Source organism: Oncorhynchus kisutch, linkage group LG15 (genome assembly GCF_002021735.2).
Source record: "Oncorhynchus kisutch isolate 150728-3 linkage group LG15, Okis_V2, whole genome shotgun sequence".
Classification (NCBI taxonomy): domain Eukaryota; kingdom Metazoa; phylum Chordata; class Actinopteri; order Salmoniformes; family Salmonidae; genus Oncorhynchus; species Oncorhynchus kisutch.
The window spans coordinates 59,214,520-59,242,406 of record NC_034188.2 but is presented as its reverse complement, the minus strand read 5'-3'; the positions used below and the strand labels follow the sequence as shown (position 1 = coordinate 59,242,406).

Here is a 27,887-nt window from a genome sequence, read left to right as displayed (position 1 = left end):
TCCTTTGGCAACATAGCCACGACACTGAACATGATACTGTGTTGTTTTTTATGCTAACCGCGTGTCTGTGTGTGTGCGCGCGCGCGCGCATCTGTCTGTGTTTGTGTACCTCCGCCTGTCTGTGTGTGTGTACCTCTTCCTGTCTGTGTGTGTGTACCTCTTCCTGTCTGTGTGTGTGTACCTCCGCCTGTCTGTGTGTGTGTGTACCTCCGCCTGTCTGTGTGTGTGTGTGTGCACCTGTGTGTGTCTTTCATCCCAGGTACTTTGCCAGCGAGCCCTTTGCTGACCTGCACCGCTTGGAGGGTCTGCGCGGCGTCTTCGTGGCCACGCTCATCAACGGTTCGCTCAGCGAGGACAACATGCGCTCTGTAATCACCTTCGACAAGGGGGGCACCTGGGAACTGCTGCAGGCCCCCTCCGCCGACAGCCTGGGAGGAACACTGGACTGCCAGGTAGCTAGCTAGCTGTTACAATAACATCTGACCCGGTGTCAGTGGTTAGAGAAAACGTCCACCTACACCCTGGTGGGTTTCTCCTAACCACTGATACAGGATATTGCTGTCAGCTTCAGCAATATGACATCATACACATTGGGGCGACATCCTGCTTACGGACATCAACAACAGGATTAAGATTAGGGCTGTTCCATGGCAAAAATGAAAACATGAGGCAGACCAAACTCTTTGGTCCTTTAAAAACCTGCTGGATGTTAAATATTGGGTGCTGTAGCTTAGAAAATAAATCCAGGTGACTCTGGATGACAACATAATGATGTTTGTTTCCAACATTAAGGCTGTTTTCCTAAATAATTGAAATGTGCTTGGTGTTTTGTTTCCTTTCTGCGGTACTAGCGAGTGTCGTGATATTGGCATCGTCACGGCCCTAATTCAGATCTGCCCAAGATTCCCACTGTTCGCTCTTGTTAATGTAGGCATGTCTGAAGGGAGGGGAAGAGCCAATAAACCAGAAGTCTTAGCAGAATTCTGTTGTTGTTGATGTCTGTAAGCAGGAAGTTGCCCTTTTGTGTTTTATGCTGTCATTGTGTCTCTGAGACTCTGAGTCCTTTGAGGAAGGGATTGGCGGCTGGGTAATATGAACCTACATTAGGCATTAGGAACAACAGCCATGAGGCCACACAGTGTGTGTTTGCATTCTAAAGGGGAAGTGGGTTTGGGTGTAAACAGTTGTTTTGTTTGGTTTTAGAAAGTGGCCGTGTCCCTTGAACGAAAATGTATGCAGTCACGACTGTAATCTGGATAAGAAGGTCTAAATGACTATTTTAAATGTAGCTTCACTTCTTAGAAAATACTATTATATTTTTGATGTATTTATTGAGGGTTTTGTCAGAGTGATTGCTGTCTCCATTGATCTAACACTTCTCTCTCTCACTCCATCTCTCCCTCCACAACGCCTCTCCTCTCTAATCCTCCCTCCATCCATCGCTCTTCTATACCCCCTGGGTATTTCTCTATCCCCCATCCTCTTCTTCTTTGCCTCTCTCGCTCTCCCTATATCCCATCCTCTCCCTCTATCCCCATCCTCTCCCTCTATCCCCATCCTCTCCCTCTATCCCCATCCTCTCCCTCTATCCCCATCCTCTCCCTCTATCCCCATCCTCTCCCTATATCCCATCCTCTCCCTATATCCCCATCCTCTCCCTCTATCCCCATCCTCTCCTTCTATCCCCATCCTCTCCCTCTATCCTCATCCTCTCCCTCTATCCTCATCCTCTCCCTATATCCCCATCCTCTCCCTATATCCCCATCCTCTCCCTCATCCTCTCCCTCTATCCCCATCCTCTCCCTCTATCCCCATCCTCTCCCTCTATCCCCATCCTCTCCCTCTATCCCCATCCTCTCCCTCTCTCCCTCATCCTCTCCCTCTATCCCCATCCTCTCCCTCTATCCTCATCCTCTCCCTCTATCCCCATCCTCTCCCTCTATCCCCATCCTCTCCCTCTATCCCCATCCTCTCCCTCTATCCCTCATCCTCTCCCTCTATCCCTCATCCTCTCCCTCTATCCCTCATCCTCTCCCTCTATCCCTCATCCTCCTCCCTCTATCCCCATCCTCTCCCTCTATCCCCCATCCTCTCCCTCTATCCCCCATCCTCTCCCTCTATCCCCCATCCTCTCCCTCTATCCCCCATCCTCTCCCTCTATCCCCCATCCTCTCCCTCTATCCCCATCCTCTCCCTTTATCCTCATCCTCTCCCTCTATCCCCATCCTCTCCCTCTATCCCCCATCCTCTCCCTCTATCCCCCATCCTCTCACTCTATCCCCATCCTCTCACTCTATCCCCATCCTCTCCCTCTATCCCCATCCTCTCACTCTATCCCCATCCTCTCCCTCTATCCCCCATCCTCTCCCTCTATCCCTCACCCTCTATCCCCATCCTCTCCCTCTATCCCCCATCCTCTCCCTCTATCCCTATCCTCTCCCTCATCCTCTCCCTCTATCCCCATCCTCTCCCTCTATCCCCATCCTCTCCCTCTATCCCCATCCTCTCCCTCTATCCCCCCATCCTCTCCCTCTATCCCCCATCCTCTCCCTCTATCCCCCATCCTCTCCCTCTATCCCCCATCCTCTCCCTCTATCCCCCATCCTCTCCCTCTATCCCCCATCCTCTCCCTCTATCCCCATCCTCTCCCTTTATCCTCATCCTCTCCCTCTATCCCCATCCTCTCCCTCTATCCCCCATCCTCTCCCTCTATCCCCCATCCTCTCCCTCTATCCCCATCCTCTCACTCTATCCCCATCCTCTCCCTCTATCCCCATCCTCTCACTCTATCCCCATCCTCTCCCTCTATCCCCCATCCTCTCCCTCTATCCCTCACCCTCTATCCCCATCCTCTCCCTCTATCCCCCATCCTCTCCCTCTATCCCTATCCTCTCCCTCATCCTCTCCCTCTATCCCCATCCTCTCCCTCTATCCCCATCCTCTCCCTCTATCCCCATCCTCTCCCTCTATCCCCATCCTCTCCCTCTCTCCCCCATCCTCTCCCTCTATCCCCATCCTCTCCCTCTATCCCCATCCTCTCCCTCTATCCTCATCCTCTCCCTCTATCCCTCATCCTCTCCCTCTATCCCTCATCCTCTCCCTCTATCCCCATCCTCTCCCTCTATCCCCATCCTCTCCCTCTATCCCCATCCTCTCCCTCTATCCCCCATCCTCTCCCTCTATCCCCCATCCTCTCCCTCTATCCCCCATCCTCTCCCTCTATCCCCATCCTCTCCCTTTATCCTCATCCTCTCCCTCTATCCCCATCCTCTCCCTCTATCCCCCATCCTCTCCCTCTATCCCCATCCTCTCACTCTATCCCCATCCTCTCCCTCTATCCCCATCCTCTCCCTCTATCCCCATCCTCTCCCTCTATCCCCCATCCTCTCCCTCTATCCCTATCCTCTCTCTCTATCCCCCATCCTCTCCCTCTATCCCTCACCCTCTATCCCCCACCCTCTATCCCCCACCCTCTATCCCCCCATCCTCTCCCTCTATCCCCCATCCTCTCCCTCTATCCCCATCCTCTCCCTCTATCCCAATCCTCTCCCTCTATCCCCATCCTCTCCCTCTATCCCCATCCTCTCCCTCTATCCCCCATCCTCTCCCTCTATCCCTCTCCCTCTATCCCCATCCTCTCCCTCTATCCCTCTCCCTCTATCCCCATCCTCTCCCCCTCCATCCTCTCCCTCTATCCCCATCCTCTCCCTCTATCCCCCATCCTCTCCCTCTATCCCTCTCCCTCTATCCCCATCCTCTCCCCCTCCATCCTCTCCCTTTTATCCCTCATCCTCTCCCTCCCCCCCTCTATCCCCCATCCTCTCCCTCTATCCCCATCCTCTCCCTCTATCCCCCATCCTCCTCCGTCTATCCCCATCCTCTCCCCCTCCATCCTCTCCCTCTATCCCCCACCCTCTCCCTCTATCCCCCACCCTCTCCCTCTATCCTTCACCCTCTCCGTCTATCCCTCACCCTCTCCCTCTATCCCTCATCCTCTCCCTCTATCCCTCATCCTCTCCCTCCATCCTCTCCCTTTATCCCCCATCTATCCCCCATCTATCCCCCATCCTCTCCCTCTATCCCTCATCCTCTCCCTCCCTCTATCCCCCATCCTCTCCCTCTATCCCCCATCCTCTCCCTCTATCCCCATCTTCTCCCTCTATCCCCCATCCTCTCCCTCTATCCCCCATCCTCTCCCCCTCCATCCTCTCCCTTTATCCCTCATCCTCTCCCTCCCCCCCTCTATCCCCCATCCTCTCCCTCTATCCCCCATCCTCTCCCTCTATCCCCATCCTCTCCCTCTATCCCCCATCCTCTCCCTCTATCCCCCATCCTCTCCCTCTATCCCCCATCCTCTCCCTCTAATCCCCCATCCTCTCCCTCTATCCCCCATCCTCTCCCTCTATCCCCCATCCTCTCCCTCTATCCCCCATCCTCTCCCTCTATCCCCATCCTCTCCCTCTATCCCCATCCTCTCCCTCTATCCCCCATCCTCTCCCTCTATCCCCATCCTCTCCCTCTATCCCCCATCCTCTCTCTCTATCCCCCATCCTCTCCCTCTATCCCTCACCCTCTATCCCCCACCCTCTATCCCCCCACCCTCTATCCCCCATCCTCTCCCTCTATCCCCCATCCTCTCCCTCTATCCCCATCCTCTCCCTCTATCCCCATCCTCTCCCTCTATCCCCATCCTCTCCCTCTATCCCCCATCCTCTCCCTCTATCCCTCTCCCTCTATCCCCATCCTCTCCCCCTCCATCCTCTCCCTCTATCCCCATCCTCTCCCTCTATCCCCCATCCTCTCCCTCTATCCCTCTCCCTCTATCCCCATCCTCTCCCCCTCCATCCTCTCCCTTTATCCCTCATCCTCTCCCTCCCCCCCTCTATCCCCCATCCTCTCCCTCTATCCCCATCCTCTCCCTCTATCCCCCATCCTCTCCGTCTATCCCCATCCTCTCCCCCTCCATCCTCTCCCTCTATCCCCCACCCTCTCCCTCTATCCCCCACCCTCTCCCTCTATCCTTCACCCTCTCCGTCTATCCCTCACCCTCTCCCTCTATCCCTCATCCTCTCCCTCCATCCTCTCCCTTTATCCCCCATCTATCCCCCATCTATCCCCCATCCTCTCCCTCTATCCCTCATCCTCTCCCTCTATCCCTCATCCTCTCCCTCCCTCTATCCCCCATCCTCTCCCTCTATCCCCCATCCTCTCCCTCTATCCCCATCTTCTCCCTCTATCCCCCATCCTCTCCCTCTCCCCATCCTCTCCCCTCCATCTCTCCCTTATCCCTCATCCTCTCCCTCCCCTTTATCCCCCTCCTCTCCTCTCCCCCATCCTCTCCCTCTATCCCCATCCTCTCCCTCTATCCCCCATCCTCTCCCTCTATCCCCCATCCTCTCCCTCTATCCCCCATCCTCTCCCTCTATCCCCCATCCTCTCCCTCTATCCCCATCCTCTCCCTCTATCCCCCATCCTCTCCCTCTATCCCCCATCCTCTCCCTCTATCCCCCATCCTCTCCCTCTATCCCCATCCTCTCCCTCTATCCCCCATCCTCTCCCTCTATCCCCCATCCTCTCCCTCTATCCCCCATCCTCTCCCTCTATCCCCCATCCTCTCCCTCTATCCCCCATCCTCTCCCTCTATCCCCCATCCTCTCTCCTCTATCCCCCATCCTCTCCCTCTATCCCCCCTCCTCTCTCTCTCTATCCCCCATCCTCTCCCTCTATCCCCCATCCTCTCCCTCTATCCCCCATCCTCTCCCTCTATCCCCCATCCTCTCCCTCTATCCCCCCATCCTCTCCCTCTATCCCCCATCCTCTCTCTCTATCCCCCATCCTCTCCCTCTATCCCCCATCCTCTCCCTCTATCCCCCATCCTCTCTCTCTATCCCCCATCCTCTCCCTCTATCCCCCATCCTCTCCCTCTATCCCCCATCCTCTCCCTCTATCCCCCATCCTCTCCCCCCACCATCCTCTCCCTCTATCCCTCATACTCTCCCTCTATCCCTCATACTCTCCCTCTATCCCCCACCCTCTCCCTCTATCCCTCACCCTCTCCCTCTATCCCTCATCCTCTCCCTCCATCCTCTCCCTTTATCCCCATCTATCCCCCATCCTCTCCCTCTATCCCTCATCCTCTCCCTCTATCCCTCATCCTCTCCCTCCCTCTATCCCTCATCCTCTCCCTCTATCCCCCCATCCTCTCCCTCTATCCCTCATCCTCTCCACCTCTATCCCTCATCCTCTCCCCCTCATCCTCTCCCTTTATCCCTCATCCTCTCCCTCTATCCCTCATCCTCTCCCTCTATCCCTCATACTCTCCCTCTATCCCCATCCTCTCCCTCTATCCCTCACCCTCTCCCTCCATCCTCTCCCTCTATCCCTCATCCTCTCCATCTATATCTCATCCTGTCCCTCTATCCCTCATCCTCTCCCTCTATCCCCCATCCTCTCCCTCTATCCCCCATCCTCTCCCTCTATCCCTCACCCTCTATCCCTCATCCTCACCCTCTATCCCACATACTCTCCCTCTATCCTCCATCCTCTCCCTCTATCCCCATCCTCTCCCTCTATCCCTCACCCTCTATCCCTCATACTCTCCCTCTATCCTCCATCCTCTCTCTCTATCCCCCATCCTCTCTCTCTATCCCCCATCCTCTCCCTCTATCCCCCATCCTCTCCCTCTATCCCCCATCCTCTCCCCCACCATCCTCTCCCTCTATCATTCATACTCTCCCTCTATCCCTCATACTCTCCCCTCTATCCCCCACCCTCTCCCTCTATCCCTCACCCTCTCCCTCTATCCCTCATCCTCTCCCTCCATCCTCTCCCTTTATCCCCCATCTATCCCCCATCCTCTCCCTCTATCCCTCATCCTCTCCCTCTATCCCTCATCCTCTCCCTCCCTCTATCCCTCATCCTCTCCCTCTATCCCCCATCCTCTCCCTCTATCCCTCATCCTCTCCACCTCTATCCCTCATCCTCTCCCCCTCATCCTCTCCCTTTATCCCTCATCCTCTCCCTCTATCCCTCATCCTCTCCCTCTATCCCTCATACTCTCCCTCTATCCCCATCCTCTCCCTCTATCCCTCACCCTCTCCCTCCATCCTCTCCCTCTATCCCTCATCCTCTCCATCTATATCTCATCCTGTCCCTCTATCCCTCATCCTCTCCCTCTATCCCCCATCCTCTCCCTCTATCCCCCATCCTCTCCCTCTATCCCACATACTCTCCCTCTATCCTCCATCCTCTCCCTCTATCCCTCACCCTCTCCCTCTATCCCTCACCCTCTCCCTCCATCCTCTCCCTCTATCCCTCATCCTCTCCATCTATCTCTCATCCTGTCCCTCCCTCTCCCTCTATCCCCCATCCTCTCCCTCTATCCCCCATCCTCTCCCTCTATCCCTCACCCTCTATCCCTCATCCTCTATCCCACATACTCTCCCTCTATCCCCCATCCTCTCCCTCTATCCCCATCCTCTCCCTCTATCCCTCACCCTCTCCCTCTATCCCTCACCCTCTATCCCTCATACTCTCCCTCTATCCTCCATCCTCTCCCTCTATCCCTCACCCTCTCCCTCTATCCCTCTCCCTCCATCCTCTCCCTCTATCCCTCATCCTCTCCATCTATCTCTCATCCTGTCCCTCCCTCTCCCTCTATCCCTCATCCTCTCCCTCTATCCCCTCATCCTCTCCCTCTATCCCCTCATCCTCTCCCTCTATCCCTCATCCTCTCCCTCTATCCCCCATCCTTTCCCTCTATCCCCCATCCTTTCCCTCTATCCCCACCCTCTCCCTCTATCCCCATCCTCTCCCTCTATCCCCATCATCTCCCTCTATCCCTCACCCTCTATCCCTCATCCTCTCCCTCTATCCCTCATACTCTCCCTCTATCCCCATCCTCTCCCTCTATCCCTCTCCCTCTATCCCTCACCCTCTCCCTCCATCCTCTCCCTCTATCCCTCACCCTCTCCCTCCATCCTCTCCCTCTATCCCTCATCCTCTCCATCTATCTCTCATCCTGTCCCTCCCTCTCCCTCTATCCCTCATCCTCTCACTCTCTCCCTCATTCTCTCCCTCTATCCCTCATCCTCTCACTCTCTCCCTCATTCTCTCCCTCTCTCCCTCATCCTCTCCCTCTCTCCCTCATCCTGTCCCTCCCTCTCTCCATAGCTCTCCAAGGGCTGCTCCCTCCACCTGGCCCAGCGCTGGAGCCAGCTTCTCAACATTCAGCTGCGCAGGATGCCCGTACTGTCCAAGGAGTCAGCACCAGGGCTCATCATGGCCACAGGTGGGGAGGCTAGCATCATACAACTACAATGTCTATTTATTTCAAATAAAAACATTATGTAGATGTATTTATTTTTCTCAGATATTTTCTGATTTCATTGAACAGAGAGAGAGAGAGGATGACAGTGGGGAAAGAAAGAGAAAGGTTGTGTCAAAGGGAACCCATACCGGTACTGACGACGTGTGCCAGAGGGCTTCGGCATTACCACTCGCCAGGCCACAGAATGACAATTTCTGTGGCGAACACATGACTTCCCTTGTGGTGGTGCAACGTCTGCTATTGCCTCATCTGATGGAGAGGACCACTTCCTCCATCAGTCAATCACACAGGAAATTAGAGTTCCTAGAGAAGCTGCAGAGTCTCTCCTTCCTGCTTGTTTGTCTGCGTCTGTTTTATTTATTTTTTGAACCATTATTCATTCAGGCAATTCAGTTGAGAGCAAATTCTTATTTACAGCGTGTGTGTGTGTGTGTGTGTGTGTTTGTGTGTGTGTGTGTGTGTGTGTGCACGTGCGTGTTTGAATTTTCCTGAGTGCGTGTGTTCATGGTTTGGGAATGTGTGCATGCTTGTTAGTAACTGCGTGTACTCAAGTCAGAGCAATAGCTTTTGACCGGGGCTAAACTAGGACCAGTTGGACACATTCATTGTGTTTAATCCACGGAAAGTGTCTCTGTCTCTACCGCCTCTGCCTGCTTCGCAGAGTACATAGATTTTCTTTGTAGCTGTGCGGTGTCTGGAAGGTGAAAGAAGCCTCTACACCCTGCGAGCCACTAAACCTAACGAAATGGTTAGGAGATAACTCCCACGGGGTGAAGTGCAGGGAGAGAGGTGAGCTGAGGAGACACTGTGCCCTTCACGTCCTTTTATCGCTTACACACAGATGCGCTAATTACTTCTGCCTCACCCCGTGGACACACACACACAGACCGTCTTTCTCTTTGTGTGGACCCAGCCAGCCACACACAACCAACATTCCCACGCGGCCTGTCAGGGGAGAAGCGTTTGTTTTGTGACTTGTTCCTGTGACATTTCTTCATTTGTAAAAAGCACCGTTGATATGGCCTCCAAGAACAACAGTCGTTAGTGGTGGTGCCGGGGAGGAGAGTGGCGGACTCATTAACCAGCGCTCAGGATGAGTGTCAGACACACCGAGAGAGCCGTACACAACTACATAAAACGCCTAACGCCACACCGTTCGGTGCAACATGGCCATCTACATCCATATAGGATAAATAGATATGTGACGTTACACTCCTTGGGGCCTTCCCCCTAGAATGACTACAGACTGATTTGATAGGTTCATCACATGGTAAGGAGTATTGATGTTGACAATAAAGCATACTGGAGCGTAGGCTGCGGCATGCAGAGTTTGTTTGAACTTTTCTGATCTCAAGCATCTGCTTCACAACCCTGGATGGACTCTCTCCCTATATAGAGCCGCCCAGCTATATGCTACAGTCGCCCCTTTCTCTATGGCTGCGCCTCAAATGGCACCCTGTTCCCTGTATAGTGAGCTACTTCTGCTCTGTTGTCGGCTTTGTGTGCTCTGGGCTGGCCACTGTGCTTGGTTGTGTCCCACATTGCACGGTACCTTATTCCCTATGCATCTACTGCACTACTTTTGACCAAGGCCCATAGGGCTTTTGGTCAAAATCAGTGCCCTATGTAGTGAATAGGGTGCTATTTGGAACAAAGCCTGGGATACTGCTCGGACTGGAGACCACCTGAAGCTGCAGTAGTGTTCCTACTGGATCCCCCTCTGTGTGAATAGTTTAATTCATCACCTCCTCTCACACAGCCGTTCCACTGATCATCCCGTGTCTGTCTCCTCTGCAGGTTCTGTGGGCAAGAACCTGGCCAACAAGCCCAACGTGTATGTGTCCAGCAGTGCTGGGGCCAGATGGAGAGAGGTCAGTGTCTGTGTGTGTGTGTGTGTGTGTGTGCTTTGTTTTTGTGTGTGTGTGCTTTGTTTTTGTGTGTGTGTGCTTTGTTTTTGTGTATGTGTGTGTGTGCGCCATAAATGTAACTATGCACATGATGAGCTATAAATCCTGACATTGGTTATTGTTGGATGTTTCCTGCCTCTGCTACCCACTCATACCAGAGGGTTTCTGTGGAGATCTTAGCCACAATGCTGAATGCCCAGCATAGGACACTTTCCTCCACAGTATATTACTCATCAACCACAAACATGGTGCTGCAGTTATTTAAAGCCACAGTCTGTAAGACGTGAGTACAATTCCAAGACTGGGGAGCCCTCTAAGACATAAACAATGGAGCAGAAGCACCCGGAACATTTTCACATGCTCTTGATGCCTATGGTGTGACATTCCACGTGAGCAGTATTAGACTTTTAATTATTCTTTTTTTAAACATACTTTTAATCTGAACATAGTATTACCTCATTTAAGTGTCTTGACGAGCAAAATATTTTTGGTAATAATACGGCCTGACAGTTGTACTAGTCTATTATTGTAGCTATATAAATTGACCAGCAATCTTACAGACTGCGGCTTTAATGAGTGTTCTTCACATGTCCCCTTCTCAAGGCGCTGGCCGGTCCTCACTTCTACACGTGGGGTGACCACGGCGGTATCCTCATGGCCATCGCCCAGGGGGGCTCCACCACACACCTCAAGTGAGTCTCACAACTGTCTTAAACAACCCATATCTCCCATGTTAGAACAATACAGTGTGCTGTGTATCACCCCCTCATTACACCCCTCTACCCCCCACTGCAGCTCTGCCCTGAGTCGTTGACTTTCAGTCTGCTTACCTCCTCAAATAAAGGTTCAATGAATTGTTCCCTTTTCAACCCACTGTGTCACTGCCAACCCAATCAGTACTGGGCTGGCTCAGAAATATTATTTTCACGTTTGTCCTTTCCAGCTCGGTACCGGCTACTACAGTACAGTGGGATATGTAACCAGGCCAATGTACTACAGCTTGGCTTGGCTCAGTAGTGTAAAAAGCGTATAAATATTGTAACCATGCTAGTGTTGATCTCCATACTGTCTCTGTTGGCCCTGCTATAGACTAGCATCCTGTTCAGGTGGTGTACTTGCTGCCTCACGCTACAGAATCAGTAGATTTGCCATTCTGACTGGGACAAGGCGGCAGAAAGCCTAGTGGTTAGTGTTGGGCCAGTAACCGAAAGGTTGAATCGAATCCCCGAGCTGACAAGGTAAAAATATGCCATTCTGCCCCTGAACAAGGCAGTTAACCCACTGTTCCCCGGTAGGCCGTCATTGTAAATAAGAATTTGTTCTCAACTGACTTGCCTAGTTAAATAAAGGGTCATAGAGGGTCAAAAAATACAAATGAAAGGCTACTTACCTACTGTCTCTCTGTGTCTCAGGTTCAGTACCAATGAGGGGGAGACGTGGACAGACTTCCGTTTCTCTGACAGGGAGGTGTATGTCTACCAGCTGCTGACGGAGCCGGGGGAGAAGAGCACCATCTTTACCATCTTCGGCTCCTACGCCGACCAGAGACACAGCTGGCTCATCCTGCAGGTCAACGCCAGCGATGTGCTCGGTGAGGGGACTCTCACGATATTACTACACTGGGCAGAAGTCATGACTGAATTATCCTCAGCCCGGGTGCTTTTGCGTCTGTCTGTCTCGTCCATTTTCACAATGCCAATAAGAAGCACCATCTATTAGGCCAGAGTCTCACTGAGGGGTGTGTGTTTGTGTATTCGTGTGTGTGTGTGTGTGTGTGTGTGTCCACTTATGTCCCCATGCTACTGTAATAGAATATGATCCAATTCCAAATGAAGTATTTAAGGTGTGTGTTTGTCTCTTCAGGCGTGCCGTGCGCCGAGGGAGACTACAAGCGCTGGTCCCCGTCAGACGAGCGGGGAAACGACTGCCTTCTGGGTAGTGAGATGGTGTACAAGCGCCGCACGCCCCACGCCACCTGCTTCAACGGGGAAGACTTCGACCGGCCCGTCACCGTGTCCAACTGCTCCTGCACACGCCAGGACTACGAGTGGTGAGACTCTCCTTTCCCAGCCCGTGTCCAATCCCATATCCGCCCTTTGCCTCTACCCCTAAAACCATCTACCCCTAAGCACCTCATATCGATCTGAAAGGATTGGATAGCTGCTATCTCGAAAGGTAACAGCTCCACCTTCTGTTAAGCTAGGAATAGGTGGAATGTTTCTCCCTTACTTACACCTCTGCTATCCTTAGGTAGGGGTTGTAGGGGCTAGGGGTTGATTGGAATTAGGCAACAGTCTTTTTCCACTCATCTCTAGCTGTTCATAGTTTGATAGTCAGGTAGGCTAACATTGGGTCTCTCTGTCTCTCTCTCTCTCTCTACCCATCTAATCTCTCTCGCTCTCTCTCTGCCTCGCTCTCTATCACCCTCCTCTCTCTCCTTTTATCTCTCTCAGTGACTATGGCTTCAAGCTGAGCGAGGACCTGTCCCTCCAGGTGTGCCTGCCCGACCCCGAGTTTTCGGGGAACCTCTACGCCCCTCCCGTGCCCTGCCCCGTTGGAACTACCTACCGTCGCAGTACGGGGTAAGTCAATATCCCTTTGGTATTAACATATTGTCACTTCATCAGAAACCAGGCTTTGCCCTTCTCATAATGATAGGCTTTTTCCTTTTGTTAAGGTGACTCCACACATTGACGGTCAAGGCCTTGCCATGTGGATGGGTCAGGATTATATGACCTAGCTGAGCTGAAGGGTTTTGGGATTTCGGGCTGACTTCATAGTGTCCCAAATGGGCCCTGGTCAAAATTAGTGCACTTTAAAGGGAATAGGGTACCATTTGGGACGCAACCATAAAGGTTGAGATACACTTGTCCTTGACTGACAGTCACATATGGCTTATAAAAACAAATGGCATTACCTAGTGTGTCAGTCTTCACTTTACTGCCGCAACGAGACGACCATTAAATATCAGCATGATTAATGGTGAATAGGATATGCACACTATGCAAATGGCATCCTTTATGGTCATGAGGGGGAACTGTCTTTGTTCTTCTTTTGTGCTATTGGGAAGAGAAAGGAGTGGCGTCATTCTATTATATAGCCCTCACTTATCATGGAGAACAGCCCCACCTAGTGTCATAAGGAGAGAAATGTCCCAGCAAAATCTTGACAAACACTGAGTGTACAAATAATTTTGAACGCCTTCCTGATATTGAGTTGCAACCCCCCCCTTTTCCCTCAGAATAGCCTCAATTCGTCAGGGCAGGGACTCTACAAGGTGTCAAAAGCTTCCCACGGGGATGTTGGCCCATGTTGACTCCAATTATTCTCTGTTGTGTCAAGTTGGCTGAATGTCCTTTGCGTGGTGGACCATTGTTGATACACACAGGAAACTGTTGATCGTAAAAAACCCAGGAGCGTTGCAGTTCTTGACACAAACCGCAGCGCTTCGCCCCTACTACCATACCCCCTTCAAAAGCCCCTACCCCCTTAAAAGGCCCCTATTACCATACCCCCTTCAAAAGCCCCTACTACCATACCCCCTTCAAAGGCCTCTACTACCATACCCCCTTCAAAAGCCCCTACTACCATACCCCCTTCAAAGGCCTCTACTACCATACCCCCTTCAAAGGCCTCTACTACCATACCCCCTTCAAAGGCCCCTACTACCATACCCCCTTCAAAGGCCCCTACTACCATACTTCCTTCAAAAGCCCCTACCCCCTTCAAAGGCCCCTACTACCATACCCTCTTCAAAGGCCCCTACTACCATACCCCCTTCAAAGGCACCTACTACCATACCCCCTTCAAAGGCCTCTATTACCATACCCCCTTCAAAGGCCTCTACTACCATACCCCCTTCAAAGGCCTCTACTACCATACCCCCTTCAAAGGCCTCTACTACCATACCCCCTTCAAAGGCCCCTACTACCATACCCCCTTCAAAGGCCCCTACTACCATACCCCCTTCAAAGGCCCCTACTACCATACCCTCTTCAAAGGCCCCTACTACCATACCCCCTTCAAAGGCCCCTACTACCATACCCTCTTCAAAGGCCCCTACTACCATACCCTCTTCAAAGGCCCCTACTACCATACCCCCTTCAAAGGCCTCTACTACCATACCCCCTTCAAAGGCCTCTACTACCATACTCCCTTCAAAGGCCTCTACTACCATACCCCCTTCAAAGGCCTCTACTACCATACCCCCTTCAAAGGCCCCTACTACCATACCCCCTTCAAAGGCCCCTACTACCATACCCTCTTCAAAGGCCCCTACTACCATACCCTTTTCAAAGGCCCCTACTACCATACCCTCTTCAAAGGCCCCTACTACCATACCCCCTTCAAAGGCCTCTACTACCATACCCTCTTCAAAATCCCCTACCCCCTTCAAAGGCCCCTACTACCATACCCCATTCAAAGGCCCCTACTACCATACCCCCTTCAAAGGCCTCTACTACCATACCCTCTTCAAAATCCCCTACCCCCTTCAAAGGCCCCTACTACCATACCCCATTCAAAGGCCCCTACTACCATACCCCATTCAAAGGCCCCTACTACCATACCCCCTTCAAAGGCCTCTACTACCATACCCCCTTCAAAGGCCTCTACTACCATACTCCCTTCAAAGGCCTCTACTACCATACCCCCTTCAAAGGCCTCTACTACCATACCCCCTTCAAAGGCCCCTACTACCATACCCCCTTCAAAGGCCCCTACTACCATACCCTCTTCAAAGGCCCCTACTACCATACCCTTTTCAAAGGCCCCTACTACCATACCCTCTTCAAAGGCCCCTACTACCATACCCCCTTCAAAGGCCTCTACTACCATACCCTCTTCAAAGGCCCCTACTACCATACCCCCTTCAAAGGCCTCTACTACCATACCCTCTTCAAAATCCCCTACCCCCTTCAAAGGCCCCTACTACCATACCCCATTCAAAGGCCCCTACTACCATACCCCATTCAAAGGCCCCTACTACCATACCCCATTCAAAGGCCCCTACTACCATACCCCATTCAAAGGCCCCTACTACCATACCCCATTCAAAGGCCCCTACTACCATACCCCCTTCAAAGGCCCCTACTACCATACCTCTTCAAAGGCCCCTACTACCATACCCCATTCAAAGGCCCCTACTACCATACCCCATTCAAAGGCCCCTACTACCATACCCCATTCAAAGGCCCCTACTACCATACCCCATTCAAAGGCCCCTACTACCATACCCCATTCAAAGGCCCCTACTACCATACCCCATTCAAAGGCACTTACATCTTTTGTCTTTCCCACTCACCCTCTGGCACACAGACACAATCCATGTCTCAAGGCTTAACAATCCTTCTTTAACCCGTCTCCTCCCCTCCATCTGCTCTGATTGAAGTGGATTTAACAAGGGACATCGATAAGGGATCATAGCTTTCCACTGGTCAGTCTATGTCATGGTCAGAGCAGGTGTTCTTAATGTAATGGGCAACATGTAAACATTTTGTTCTTCTCGTTTACACAACTACGCGTAAGATACACTGTATTACACCATTTGTTGTACACATACTCTTGTTGTGATATTGGGTGGTGGGTGTTTGCCTGCCCATGTTAACCAGTTCGTGTGTCTCTCTCAGGTACAGGAAGGTGTCTGGGGACAGCTGTAGTGGAGGCGATGTAGAAGCCAGACTGGATGGAGAGATGCTCCCCTGTCCTGTAGGAGGTAAGCCTCCCCTCTCCTTCAATTAAGAAACCATTATTAGAAACGTTTAGCCTTTTAGATCGCAATGAATAAGAGACCCCTGAATAAATGAATGAATAAGCGACCCCTGAATGAATGAATAAGAGACCCCTGAATGAATGAATAAGAGACCCCTGACTGAATGAATAAGAGAACCCTGAATGAATGAATAAGAGACCGCTGAATGAATGATGAATAAATGAATAAGAGACCCCTGAATAAATGAATAAGAGACCCCTGAATAAATGAATAAGAGACCCCTGAATGAATGAATAAGAGACCCCTGAATGGATGAATGAATGAATGAGAGACACCTAAATGAATGAATGAATGAGAGATACTCTGAGATTCTTGATATACTGGGTTCACAAATACTTTACCTTGTAAATGTCATTATGGAAAGGGGAGACTCACGAGGATGTTCTCTGTTTTGCTCTACGACCACCACAAGTATCATGAGACTCGTCTGACGGTAACCCATAGAAATATGGAGGTCCTTTTGTGGCAACAAAAACAAGGGGTTAAATGTGTCCAAAATAGATGTATATTTCCTGAGCTTTCTTATATCTCTTAGATATAGGACAGACACTTCAAAACAGTATTAGGATTTATTTTTTGCCTTTTTATGAATGTGTAATTCACCGCATTTCTATGGGCTATAGTAGTAAAGGCCAAATTCAGTATTTTATCAAATTATTTAGAAATATTTTGGGGAGGGATACCTAAAGGGCCTAAAAATCATAATCAAATAGCTAAATGATCCATTGAATTACTATTTTAAAACAATTACATATGTTACCTTTGGGTCGTGGGTCATGCCGGGTTTTATTTGGTGTGGGCCACATGGTTTTATCTTAGACCTTAAAGAAACTCTGTTGTACAATTTGAGGCAAAAGATACTTTTAGTCACATATTATGGGGTGAATGTAGTTAAAGATAGAAAGGTTAGTCCCAGCAGTAGATCATCGGCTACAGCAACTACACACGTAAGTTAGACCTCGGGGACAATAGCTGCTGTGACAATAGCTATTTGTGAATTCATGAAAAGTGAAATTACTCAAATTTTATACATAAAAGCATATGGTTGGATGAACTTTAATTTCCCTGAGGGGAAATTGTTTTAGACATGCATTACTGCTGTATGCAAAATAAATACTGTCGTATACACAGCTGGATACAAAATAATACTGTCGTATACACAGCTGGATACAAAATCAAATGCAATTTGTTGCGTTTTTCTTACCAGTTGTTACTCTTCACATGGCTATAGATTAGAATGAATTGTATTAAGTGTTTTTTTTCCACCTGGTCTTCTCCAGAGAGTAATGAGTTCATCCTGTATGCTGTGAGGAACTCCATCCATCGCTATGACCTGGCCACAGGGACCGACCAGGCCCTGCCCCTCTCTGGTCTCCGCGAGGCCGTGGCCCTGGACTTTGACTATGAAAGGAACTGCCTCTACTGGGCCGACATCTCGCTGGACACCATACAGGTCAGGGCCTTCACAGAAGGCACTCCGATGTAGCCATGACTTACCCTATTCCCTATATAAGTATATTGCTTGTATACTATATAGGGAATAAAGTACCATTTAAGACACAAAATCTATCCTGTACACACTTCTGAGAGCAAGAGTACATTGTGTATCGTGATTAGTGAAAAGTATGTACACACTCCCTCCCTGTCCTCCCCCTCCAGAGGCTTTGTCTGAACGGCAGTACGGGACAGGAAGTGATCGTGAGGAAAGACCTGCAGAATGTGGAGGCCCTCACCTTTGACCCCATCAGCAGGCTGCTTTACTGGGTGGATGCTGGAGCGCAGAGGATTGAGGTAAACAAAATTACAGACCTCTACATGCTTTGTAAGTAGGAAAACCTGCAAAATCGGCAGTGTATAGAATACTTGTTCTCCCCACTGTATTTCAGCTCATGAAAAATGGGACCAACACTTCACATGTTGCGTTAATACTTTTGTTCAGTGCATTTGGAAAGTATTCAGACCCCTTCCCATTTCCACACATGCTTACATTACAGACTTATTCTAAAATGGATTAAACAAAAAAAATCTATCTACACACAATACCCCATAATAACAAGCTAAAATAGGTTTTCTGACATTTTTGCAAATGTATTAAAAACAGATACCTTAAGTATTTAAACCCTTTGCTATGAGACTCAAAATTGAGCTCAGCTGCTTCCTGTTTCAATTGATCATCCTTGAGATGTTTCTACAACTTGATTGAAGTCCACCTGTGGTACATTCAATTGATTGGACATGATTTGGAAAGACACACACCTGTCTATATAAGGTCCCACAGTTGACAGTGCATGTCAGGGCAAAAACCAAGCCATGAGGTCGAAGGAATTGTCCGTAGAGCTACGCGACAGGTTTGTGTCGAGACACAGCATTTCTGCAGCATTGAAGGTCCCCAAGAACACAGTGGCCTCCATTATTCTTAAATGGAAGAAGTTTGGAACCACCAAGAGTCTTCTTAGAGCTGGCCACCCGGCCAAACTGAGCAATCGGGGAAGGGCCTTGGTCAGGGAGGTGACCAAGAACCTGATGATCAATCTGACAGAGCTCCAGAGTTCCTCTGTGGCGATGGGTGAACTTCTGCAGCGCTCCACCGATCAGGCCTACGGTGACGCATGGTGGTGGCAGCATCATGCTGTGGGTATGTTTTTTTCAGTGGCAGGGACATGGAGACTGGTCAGGATCGAGGGAAAAAATTAACCAGAGCAAAGTACAGAGAAATCTTTGATGAAAACCTGCTCCAGAGCGCTCAGGACCTCAGGCGGGGGCGAAGGTTCACTTTCCAACAGGACAATCACCCTAAGCACACAGCCAAGACAACGCAGGAGTGGCTTCGGGACAAGTCTCTGAATGTCCTTGAGTGGCCAAGCCAGAGTCCAGACTTGAACCCGATCAAACATCTCTGGAGAGACATGAAAATAGCAGCGACACGCCACATCCAAACTGACAGAGCTTGAGAGGATCTGCAGAGAAGAATACAGGTGTACCACGTTTGTAGCGTCATACCCAAGAAGACTTGAGGCTGTAATCGCTGCCGAAGGTGCTTCAGCAAAGCACTGTGTAAAGGGTCTGAATACTTATGTAAATGTGATATTTCAGTTTTTAATTTTTAATACATTGGCAACAAAATTGAAAAACCTAATTTCTTTGTCATTATGGGGTATTGTCTGTAGATTTGTTTTCTATGATGAGGAACGAACACCATTTTTATACATTTTTTAGAATAAGGCTGTAACCTAACAAAATGTGGGAAACGTCAAGGGCTCTGAATACTTTTGAAATGCACTGTATCCTTTTCTCTCCATCTTATTGAAGCCTTGTTTGGTTTATATTTATTTCCTCACCTGGTAGATCACATGCTACTGTATAGTATCAGGCAATACAGTGTGTGATGATGGAGACCCATTCTATGTGTATGTGTTGTGTAGGTGTCTAACCCTGATGGGGACCTACGTCACACTCTGCTCAACTCCTCAGTGCTGGAGCATCCCAGAGCTCTGGTCCTCATGCCAGGAGAGAGGTAGCACAGTCTAATTACCTTGAATATCTGCCAAATGCATTTATGAAGCTTTTAAATCACAAAAAGGGGCTCCCAGATGACCGACTGTTAAAGGGGCGATCTGTGATTGCTACAGCCATTTTAGACTTTAGCTCTTTGTTTGAACTGTTGATTGCCCCTTTAACATAAATAACATCAGTGTTAATATCTGTCTGATATACTTGCATAATCTGTGACTCGTCTCCCACCAGCCTGATGTTCTGGACGGACTGGGGCGACCGCGCGGCCGGCGTGTACCGCGGCTACATGGACGGCTCCAACGTGTCATGCATCGTGTCCGAGGGCGTCCGCTGGCCCAACGGCATCACGGCAGACGACCAATGGCTGTACTGGACCGAGGCCTACGGCGATCGCATCGAGCGGGCCGACTTCGCCGGCGAGCAGCGCAGCGTGGTCATGGAGGGCCTGCCTCACCCCTATGCCATTGCTGTTTTCAAGGTGATTTTAGAACGGTTGATGCACTTATGGAGTATTAAGGCTCTGTGATATTTACATCTGTTTTCAATCATTTAAATGAATGATGTATACCCATTGATTCTTGAAGAATATCACTTATAAATGCCTACAGGCTTAGTTTGTTTGTCTAACGTCTTTAAAGGTAGACTCTGCAATAGTCTACCTTTAAAGACCTCTTCATGCACAGCCGGTCAACTTCCTGCTTGCAGATGTCGTCAACAGCAGAACTCAAAATGGCCTAGGACTGTCACTGTCCACATTGTTAAAGTATTTAATGTCGCGTGCACAAGTACAGTAAAATGCCTTTCTTTCAAACTCAAAACCCAACAATGCAGTTATTAATTACAATGTAATACTAGAACAAACACATGGGAAATAAGAATAAATATGAATAGCACATTAAGTAAGCATACTATGTACTGGGTCAGTTTCAATATCATATTTACAATGTGCAGGGGTACTGGAGTGATGGAGGTAGATATGTATAGGGGTAAGGTGACAGGGGTACTGGAGTGATGGAGGTAGATATGTATAGGGGTAAGGTGACAGGGGTACTGGAGTGATGGAGGTAGATATGTATAGGGGTAAGGGGACTAGGCAACAGGATATAAGATAAACAGAGTGTGAGTGGGCGTGTGTGTAGAGTCAGTATTAATGTGTCTTTTGGAGTTATCCAATAGAGGCAGTCTTGTCCAATAAGAATGTTACTGATGTCTGGAAGCAAAAAGTCGGCCCTCTGTGTATGATGATGTCATATCGCAGAGATTCTACCCTTTTAAGGTTATTGAGTGTGCAACACTGGGGAGCACAGTCCCATTGTAGAAGTATATCTATGTTTGTTTTCATATAATCTCCCAGTTACTGGGCAAATCCTCATTGGCTTGTGTGTGTTTTTCAGAATGACCTGTACTGGGATGACTGGTCAAGGAGGGGCATCTTCAAGGCTTCCAAGGCAGGTTCCAAGGACAATGAGCTGATAGTGGGTAGACTGACTGGGGTCATGGACCTCAAAATCTTCTACAAGGGCAAGACCAGAGGTGAGAGACAAGCAGCAAAACCATATCTAAGAATCAATGCCCATTCTAAGTAAGCCTTCTAAGAACTTTGACGGTCAGCGTTAAATGTTGTTATGTGTAGGCAGAATGTTACTCTGGAAGCGACAATAGTGGAAGCTTTGTTTGGACACCCCCACTACGTCAGCAGAGCACATGGCAAACCTTTGTGTGTGTGTGTCCACTCTCCTCCAGGCCATAATGCCTGTGCAGACCAACCCTGCAGCCTACTGTGTCTGCCCCAGCCCGGGCACCGCCACACCTGTGTATGCCCCGACGGCACGCCCACCACCACCCGACCCGACGGACAGCTCCAGTGCCAGTGTCCCACCGGCTACCAGCTCCACAACAGCACCTGCGTCAAGACGGGTGAGACCTGGCACACTCACATACGTGCGCACACTCTCTCTGACAGACACACGTGCACACAAACATACACACACACACACACACCCAATGGTCTCGCCGGGTACAAAATACTACTGATCAAATAAAATGTTATTTGTCACATGCACCGAAAACAACAGGCGTAGGTAGACCTTACAGTGAAATGCTTACTTACAAGCACTTAACCAACAATTCAGAGTTTGAAAAAGTATGACGAAGGTGTTAAATAAACTAAAGGAAAAATAGTAACACAATAAAATATCAATAATGAGGCTATATACAGGGGGTACCGGTACCGAGTCAATGTGCAGGGGTACGGGGTAGTCGAGGTAATTGAGGTCAAATGTACATGTAAAGTGACTATGCATAGATGATAAACAGATGCATGATAATGTATTGAGGTTCTCAACGTAGTCCTTCAGACGACCCTATCACACTACAACAGATCCACAATCCTTGTCACCTAGTTCAACTAATCACCAAGCGATGAGTTGAATCAGGCGTGTTCGTACTAGGCTGAAACAAAACCCTGCACAGCCTGCGTTGGGTCCGTCGCCAGGAATCGGTATTGAAGATCTCTGCCTCGGTGAATGTAGAGAACCACTGTCCTCCTCTCCCTCTCCTGACTGTCCGTCTGACTCTGTTTGTTGTTCTCCTTGGACCATTAGAGGAGATCCTTTAGGATTCAGATACACTTCTTGATGATGTGCGTTTTATTTGTAACCCAAAATGGAATGAAATTCAACTCCCCCAGAACACACGTGCCTGCCCAACCAGTACCGCTGCTCCAACGGCAAGTGTATCAGCAGCATCTGGAAGTGCGACAGCGACAACGACTGTGGCGACATGAGCGACGAGCAGGAGTGCCGTGAGTGGAGGCGAAATTACACCCTATTCCCTATATAGTGCACTACTTTTGGGCAGGCCATTTCAGACGCACAGCTAGACAATGGACAACTCACTCACTCACAGATTATTCTGTTTTATTATTATAATATAAAATGGTTGGGTGTGGAATCCTGGTTGGGATGGTAAATAGTGACTAAAATGGATCCAACAGATAATGTTCAATAGAGCCAGACTTGAGTTTGTTACTGTCACAATACACTCTGCTTTGGGTCTCTGCTGCTGTTCTTTCTCTCTGTCCTTCTGGGCTCAGTGTCAACACCATGTCATTCTGTCTGTCCCTCTGCCCCCTGTCCCTCCCCCTCCAGCCACCACCTCCTGTGACCCATCCATCCAGTTCCGCTGTGTGGTGTCCGGCTCCTGCATCCCGCTGGCCTTCAAGTGTGACCACGAGGACGACTGTGGGGACAACAGTGACGAGGAACACTGTGGTACGAGGAAGAGTGTGTGTGTGTGTGCACGCATGCGTGTGTGTGTGTGCATGTTTTGTATCCGTCCATTCAGTCGCGTGTGTGCACACACTTCCAAGCATGTTTTTTTCCTGACAAAGTGTGCTCTATCCTGTATGACTTTTGAGATTGTGTATAGCCTATGTGATGCTGCCTCTGATTTCTGACTGTGTTTGTATGTGTGTATCCCAGAGAGTCACCAGTGTGGACCAGGAGAGTTCACGTGTGCGCGGGGCGTGTGTATCCGCGAGGCCTGGCGATGTGACGGAGACAACGACTGCAGGGACTGGTCGGATGAAGCCAACTGTACAGGTGAGATCAGGGCCATGTTCAAAAGGAGAACGTTGCACAACCTCCTTCTCTCTCTTAGTCTCTCCATCTCTCTCCCTCCCTCCCGGTCTCAGTGGGTCACCACACCTGTGAGGCCAGTAGGTTCCAGTGTCTCACGGGCCACTGTATCCCTAAGCGCTGGGTGTGTGACGGTGATGACGACTGTCAGGACAGCTCTGACGAGGAGCAAGCGCATTGCGGTGAGGACACACACACCCAACACGCGCACGCATAGACACAGCTCTCTCTCTGCTTGACGCCAACACCCATGATGCTATGTCATTGTTACGACAGCGCTATGACAGTGTTCGGTCGCCTTTATGGACAGTTCAAGCAAAGTGTTACCCAGATTTCCGTGCACGGTCTTCGATAGAATGGCTTGGCACTAACAGATGCTGTGTTGTTGTTGACAGTGGGGGATCGCTGTAATGGCTTCCTGTGTTCCAATGGCACCTGTCTGCCTGCCAACGCACACTGCAACGGAGTACAGGACTGCCCAGGGGGCGCCGACGAGCAACACTGTGGTGAGTGACCAACGGAAAGTCTTAACACCGAAACTAGACCGCAAACTATAGACATCGTATCTCCGGAGAATAGGATCTCTTTCTATGCTGCAGACAGTTTGTATGTTGTTTTTCGCCCCCAGATGCACTTTGGTCTTTCGAAACACGGAGACGTTTTGAGGGCTTTTGTCATGGACTGGTTTTTTGTCATCAATACGTTCGCCTGAGGTCGGTTGAGAATATCTCAGCCGTATATCCCATTGTAATATAGTAGTGTCCTCCTTGCAGATCCCCTGTGTACGCGCTACATGGATTTTGTGTGTCAGAACCGAGCCCAGTGCCTGTTCCAGTCTCTGGTGTGTGACGGCACCAAACACTGCGAGGACGGATCCGATGAGAACGTGGCCTACGCCGGCTGCTGTGAGTCCTTCTCACCTAAACCCCACCACTACTATCGCAGAAAACACTACAGCTGCAACAGTCACTAAATACATTTGCTGTTACAAAGCCCAGGGTTTTTCTTCCTGTGCATGTGACCGGACCTGGGTCGTGTTCATATGAAATCCGTTTCAAAACACTGTGCAACAGAAAAGGAACACGCATTCCTTATCTGCTTTCACTCCCTGTTTTCTCCATGACCCAGGAACATGTTTGGTCGTCTCAGGAAAAACAAAATGAATCCATCGATACTAGAAAGGCATTGAAGTAAGTTGTTGTCGTTTGTTGTACTGATTGCCACCCGTCTCTCTAGCCACTCACCCTGAGTTTGAGAAGACGTGTGACGCCTACAACTTCCAGTGTGCCAACGGAGTGTGTGTGAGCCTGGGGTGGAAGTGTGACGGTATGAACGACTGCGGGGACTACTCTGATGAGGCCAACTGTGGTGAGTACACACAATGTGTGTGTGTGCACGTGTCAGCTATGTACACTGCAGCACTTTATAAATGAATGTATCTAGAAATGAGATTATTCCTGAGTGTGTATATGTTTCAGGCTCCCCCACTGAGGGGCCAGGCTGCACACGGGACTTCCAGTACGAGTGTCGTAACGGGCGCTGTGTGCCCTCCTGGTGGAAGTGTGACGGAGAGAATGACTGCGGAGACTGGTCTGATGAGGCTCAGTGCACTGGTAAACACACACACACACTCACTCACTCACTCACTCAGTTATTCCTGCCAGATCTCTATGACCAAACCATTTGAAGTGTTATGTGTATTTGAACCTCTTCCTCTCTCTTGTTTTCTTAGGAGGAGTCACGCCCCACACCCCTGCCCCAGGCCCGTCGTCCTGCGCCCCTAACCGCTTCCACTGTGGCTCGGGAGCCTGTATAGTCAACTCCTGGGTGTGTGACGGCTACGCTGACTGTCCCGATGGCAGTGATGAACTGGGCTGTCCCACAGGTGAACCACCGTCTCCATCTACACCAAAGGGCTTGCCACCTTGGCTACACAGCTCAGGACTAGTTATACAGCTGTATGTAGCTAGGTAGGGCCAGGGTGGTTATTACTGACCATGTGACTTGACTAGAAAACACTTTGGAGCTATTTGTCTCCTTTCATTCATCTGCAGTGATTGGAAAATACTTGACAGGTGAAAACAATATGGTGGAAATTCGTCATTAGACTAGTAAGACAGAGGGGCGCTGATTGGCTCGCTCGGATGCTTTCACGAATTGAAGGAAAGTTGACGGGTGCACAGTGCACTGTTCGGATGCTGGAATTAGTTTGGACGAACGTGAAGGGATTCTTTTGATAATCCGATGAAAATATCTTGACTGGTTGTGTTCGTGCGACATAAAAATGTGATACATTTTTTGCAGTTATATATTTAAAGCATATATTTAAAAAAATAGACGTAGGAAGTCCCATGAAAAAAAAAGCGTGCCCCCCTATCAAAAAAAATCAGATGCCTGTCCAACTGATTTGTTCTGGCACTGGCCCTGTGGTTATGTTTTGTTTCCTAGGCACAGCCAACGGCACAGCCAACGGCACAGCCAATGGCACGGCGACACAGGCCCCGTGGCCCACCCACGCCCCTCCCCTGCCCCCTGGCCGGTGCAGTAAGAGCCAGTTCCTCTGCCGGAAGCCCCCCACCTGCATCCCCGACTGGCAGCGCTGCGACGGCCACCAGCACTGCCTGGACGGTTCGGACGAAGCCCACTGTCGTAAGTGTTACACACAGTGTGTGGATGACCTATGCTCCTCATGGGGCCTATGTCATTCAGTCAATACACAGACGTGAGTGGGGACTTTCGAACTGGCCAAAAGGGTGAAACACGTAGCCAACCCAGTAACGGTGTTTATTCACAGATCCACAGCAAGACTAAGACACTTGAACGTTGACATTTCACTCAGCGTGCAAAGGAAACCTTCGAAAAGGAGATGTGGTTCTCACACTTGTTTCTCTTCCCCTTTTCTCTCTTTCCCTTCCTGCCCGTCTCCCCCCCCCCCCCCTCACACTCTCTCTCTGATAGCTACACGAGGGCCTCTGACATGTGTTAACGGCACGCACTGCGCTGACGGGGAAGTCTGTCTGCTGGACGGTGAGAAGTGTGACGGCTTCATGGACTGCTCCGACCACAGTGACGAGGACAACTGCACCTGTGAGTCTTCAGTAGCCAGGCTTCTTCCGCACTTAAAGGGAGCCTCGGGAATATGACATCATCCTGCTTTACAGACGTCAACAAAAACAGACTTCAAATCTGCCCAAGGAAGACTGCCTCTATTGGCTCTTGAAACAGAGCTAGTATAGTGGCAGTCCTGGCCAATTATAATGTTATTGTTTTTTATTTCTGTAAGCAGGAAGTGGCTCTGCTGTGTATTACGATGTCATATACTTTGAATGAAAATCATGTCACGCACCCAATTCAAATTACATAAGCGAAGTCTTCACTCATCTTTTCACTCTTTTCATCTCTCCTCTCTAACGTTTGTACTGGGGGTGGGTTTCTGACCTGTCTCTCTGTAGCCGACTCTCTGGTCTACAAGATCCAGAACCTGCGGTGGACGGCAGACTTCTCTGGCGCCATCACCCTCACCTGGTCCAGGCCTAAGAACCTGCCCCTGGCTTCCTGCTACTTCCTCATCTACTACAGGTCAGCCAGTCAGTCTGTGTGTTTTGTGTGTGTGTCCAGGGCCAGCTCTAGCCTTTTGGGGGCCCTAAGTAAGATTTGGTTGCCCCCCCCCCCCAACATTGCGGCAAAACATTTTAGTGCCCCCCCCCTCTTGACGGCAGAGAAGAATTTAAGTTTTAAAGTTAATTTCCTGCAGTGCCATGGGGCATAGAGAAAATGTTGCAGTTTTAAATCAAGTTTTCTGTAATTGTATTGCAATTCTACTAAGTTTTCCATGAGGCGGAGATGCAGTTTTAAAGCTAATTCCCTGCTATATTACACATTTCACCATGACTTTGACATTAATATGATATCTGCGTCAGAATGACTAACAAAATCAATGGGGGCCCCCTGGAGGTCAGGGCCCTGGGCACGTGCCCTGTCAATATTCGGCCATGATTACTACAAGTTTGGCCGTTGACCCCTAAGCGACCGCTTATGTCGCTTATGCACCTATGTGTCTAATTGTGTGTCTGACTGTGTGTGTGTGTTTATCTGTTTCTGTGTGCTAGGCTGGTGGGCACCCAACAGTGGACCTCTATGGACACACACAGCAACAAGAGCAGCTACACCCTGTCGGTGCTGAAGCCAGACACCACGTACCAGGTGAAGGTTCTGACCCAGTGTCTCAGCAAGCAGCACAAGACCAACGATGTGTTGACCCTGCGAACGCCCGAGGGATGTGAGTACTGTCCCGTGTACACCACACGGCTTTCCAAATCCTAACACCACTGAGCCTCTCACGTCAAACAGCCGTTTGTCCTGTAGTTTCTTGTCTTGCTGACACAGACGGAGGATCACACACTACGAGATTCTTCTCTTGGTCGCGATGAATCGCGGTACCACGCTGTCTCGCAAAAACAATGATGTGGTTAGATTGTTACTGTAGCAAGAACAAGCTGTGGCGCAAAGCAGCCTCAAGTACCATTTTCAGTCAGACATTTGTGCTTGTCACACAGAGTTGAAATACCGCCTCGATACATTTTGAATTGAACAACGTTGCTTGTGGCAAGCTCTCATTGGCTATCGCTGATCACCGTTCTTTAAATGGAGGAGGAGGGGAGAGATGAGAGGGGGGTGGGTGTTGGGGAGGGGAGAAAGAGAAGGGAGAGAGCGAGGGAAAGGTAGAGGGA

At 50.0% G+C, this 27,887-nt stretch overlaps 1 protein-coding gene across 3 annotated transcripts in view; it reads left to right on the top strand.

The window, feature by feature from the left end:
• Window positions 1-27,887, top strand: part of LOC109905600 (sortilin-related receptor) — a 68,692-nt gene that overhangs the window by 32,318 nt on the left and 8,487 nt on the right. For all 3 annotated transcript variants that reach the window (XR_004203140.1, XM_031790668.1, XM_031790669.1), the window contains 27 exons: window positions 260-452; window positions 8,173-8,290; window positions 10,127-10,200; window positions 10,840-10,928; window positions 11,649-11,827; window positions 12,100-12,286; window positions 12,690-12,818; window positions 15,864-15,949; window positions 17,287-17,459; window positions 17,666-17,797; window positions 19,429-19,520; window positions 19,751-19,997; window positions 20,914-21,052; window positions 21,263-21,436; window positions 22,209-22,322; window positions 22,669-22,791; window positions 23,002-23,121; window positions 23,214-23,339; window positions 23,553-23,663; window positions 23,931-24,062; window positions 24,394-24,525; window positions 24,636-24,770; window positions 24,890-25,042; window positions 25,606-25,806; window positions 26,116-26,244; window positions 26,610-26,736; window positions 27,267-27,436. Coding sequence is in view for 2 of the 3 variants with exons in the window: in XM_031790668.1 (XP_031646528.1) it covers window positions 260-452; window positions 8,173-8,290; window positions 10,127-10,200; window positions 10,840-10,928; window positions 11,649-11,827; window positions 12,100-12,286; window positions 12,690-12,818; window positions 15,864-15,949; window positions 17,287-17,459; window positions 17,666-17,797; window positions 19,429-19,520; window positions 19,751-19,997; window positions 20,914-21,052; window positions 21,263-21,436; window positions 22,209-22,322; window positions 22,669-22,791; window positions 23,002-23,121; window positions 23,214-23,339; window positions 23,553-23,663; window positions 23,931-24,062; window positions 24,394-24,525; window positions 24,636-24,770; window positions 24,890-25,042; window positions 25,606-25,806; window positions 26,116-26,244; window positions 26,610-26,736; window positions 27,267-27,436 (3,785 nt within the window). In the remaining variant the exon portion in view is untranslated. The remainder of the gene's footprint in view (window positions 1-259; window positions 453-8,172; window positions 8,291-10,126; window positions 10,201-10,839; window positions 10,929-11,648; window positions 11,828-12,099; window positions 12,287-12,689; window positions 12,819-15,863; window positions 15,950-17,286; window positions 17,460-17,665; window positions 17,798-19,428; window positions 19,521-19,750; window positions 19,998-20,913; window positions 21,053-21,262; window positions 21,437-22,208; window positions 22,323-22,668; window positions 22,792-23,001; window positions 23,122-23,213; window positions 23,340-23,552; window positions 23,664-23,930; window positions 24,063-24,393; window positions 24,526-24,635; window positions 24,771-24,889; window positions 25,043-25,605; window positions 25,807-26,115; window positions 26,245-26,609; window positions 26,737-27,266; window positions 27,437-27,887) is intronic.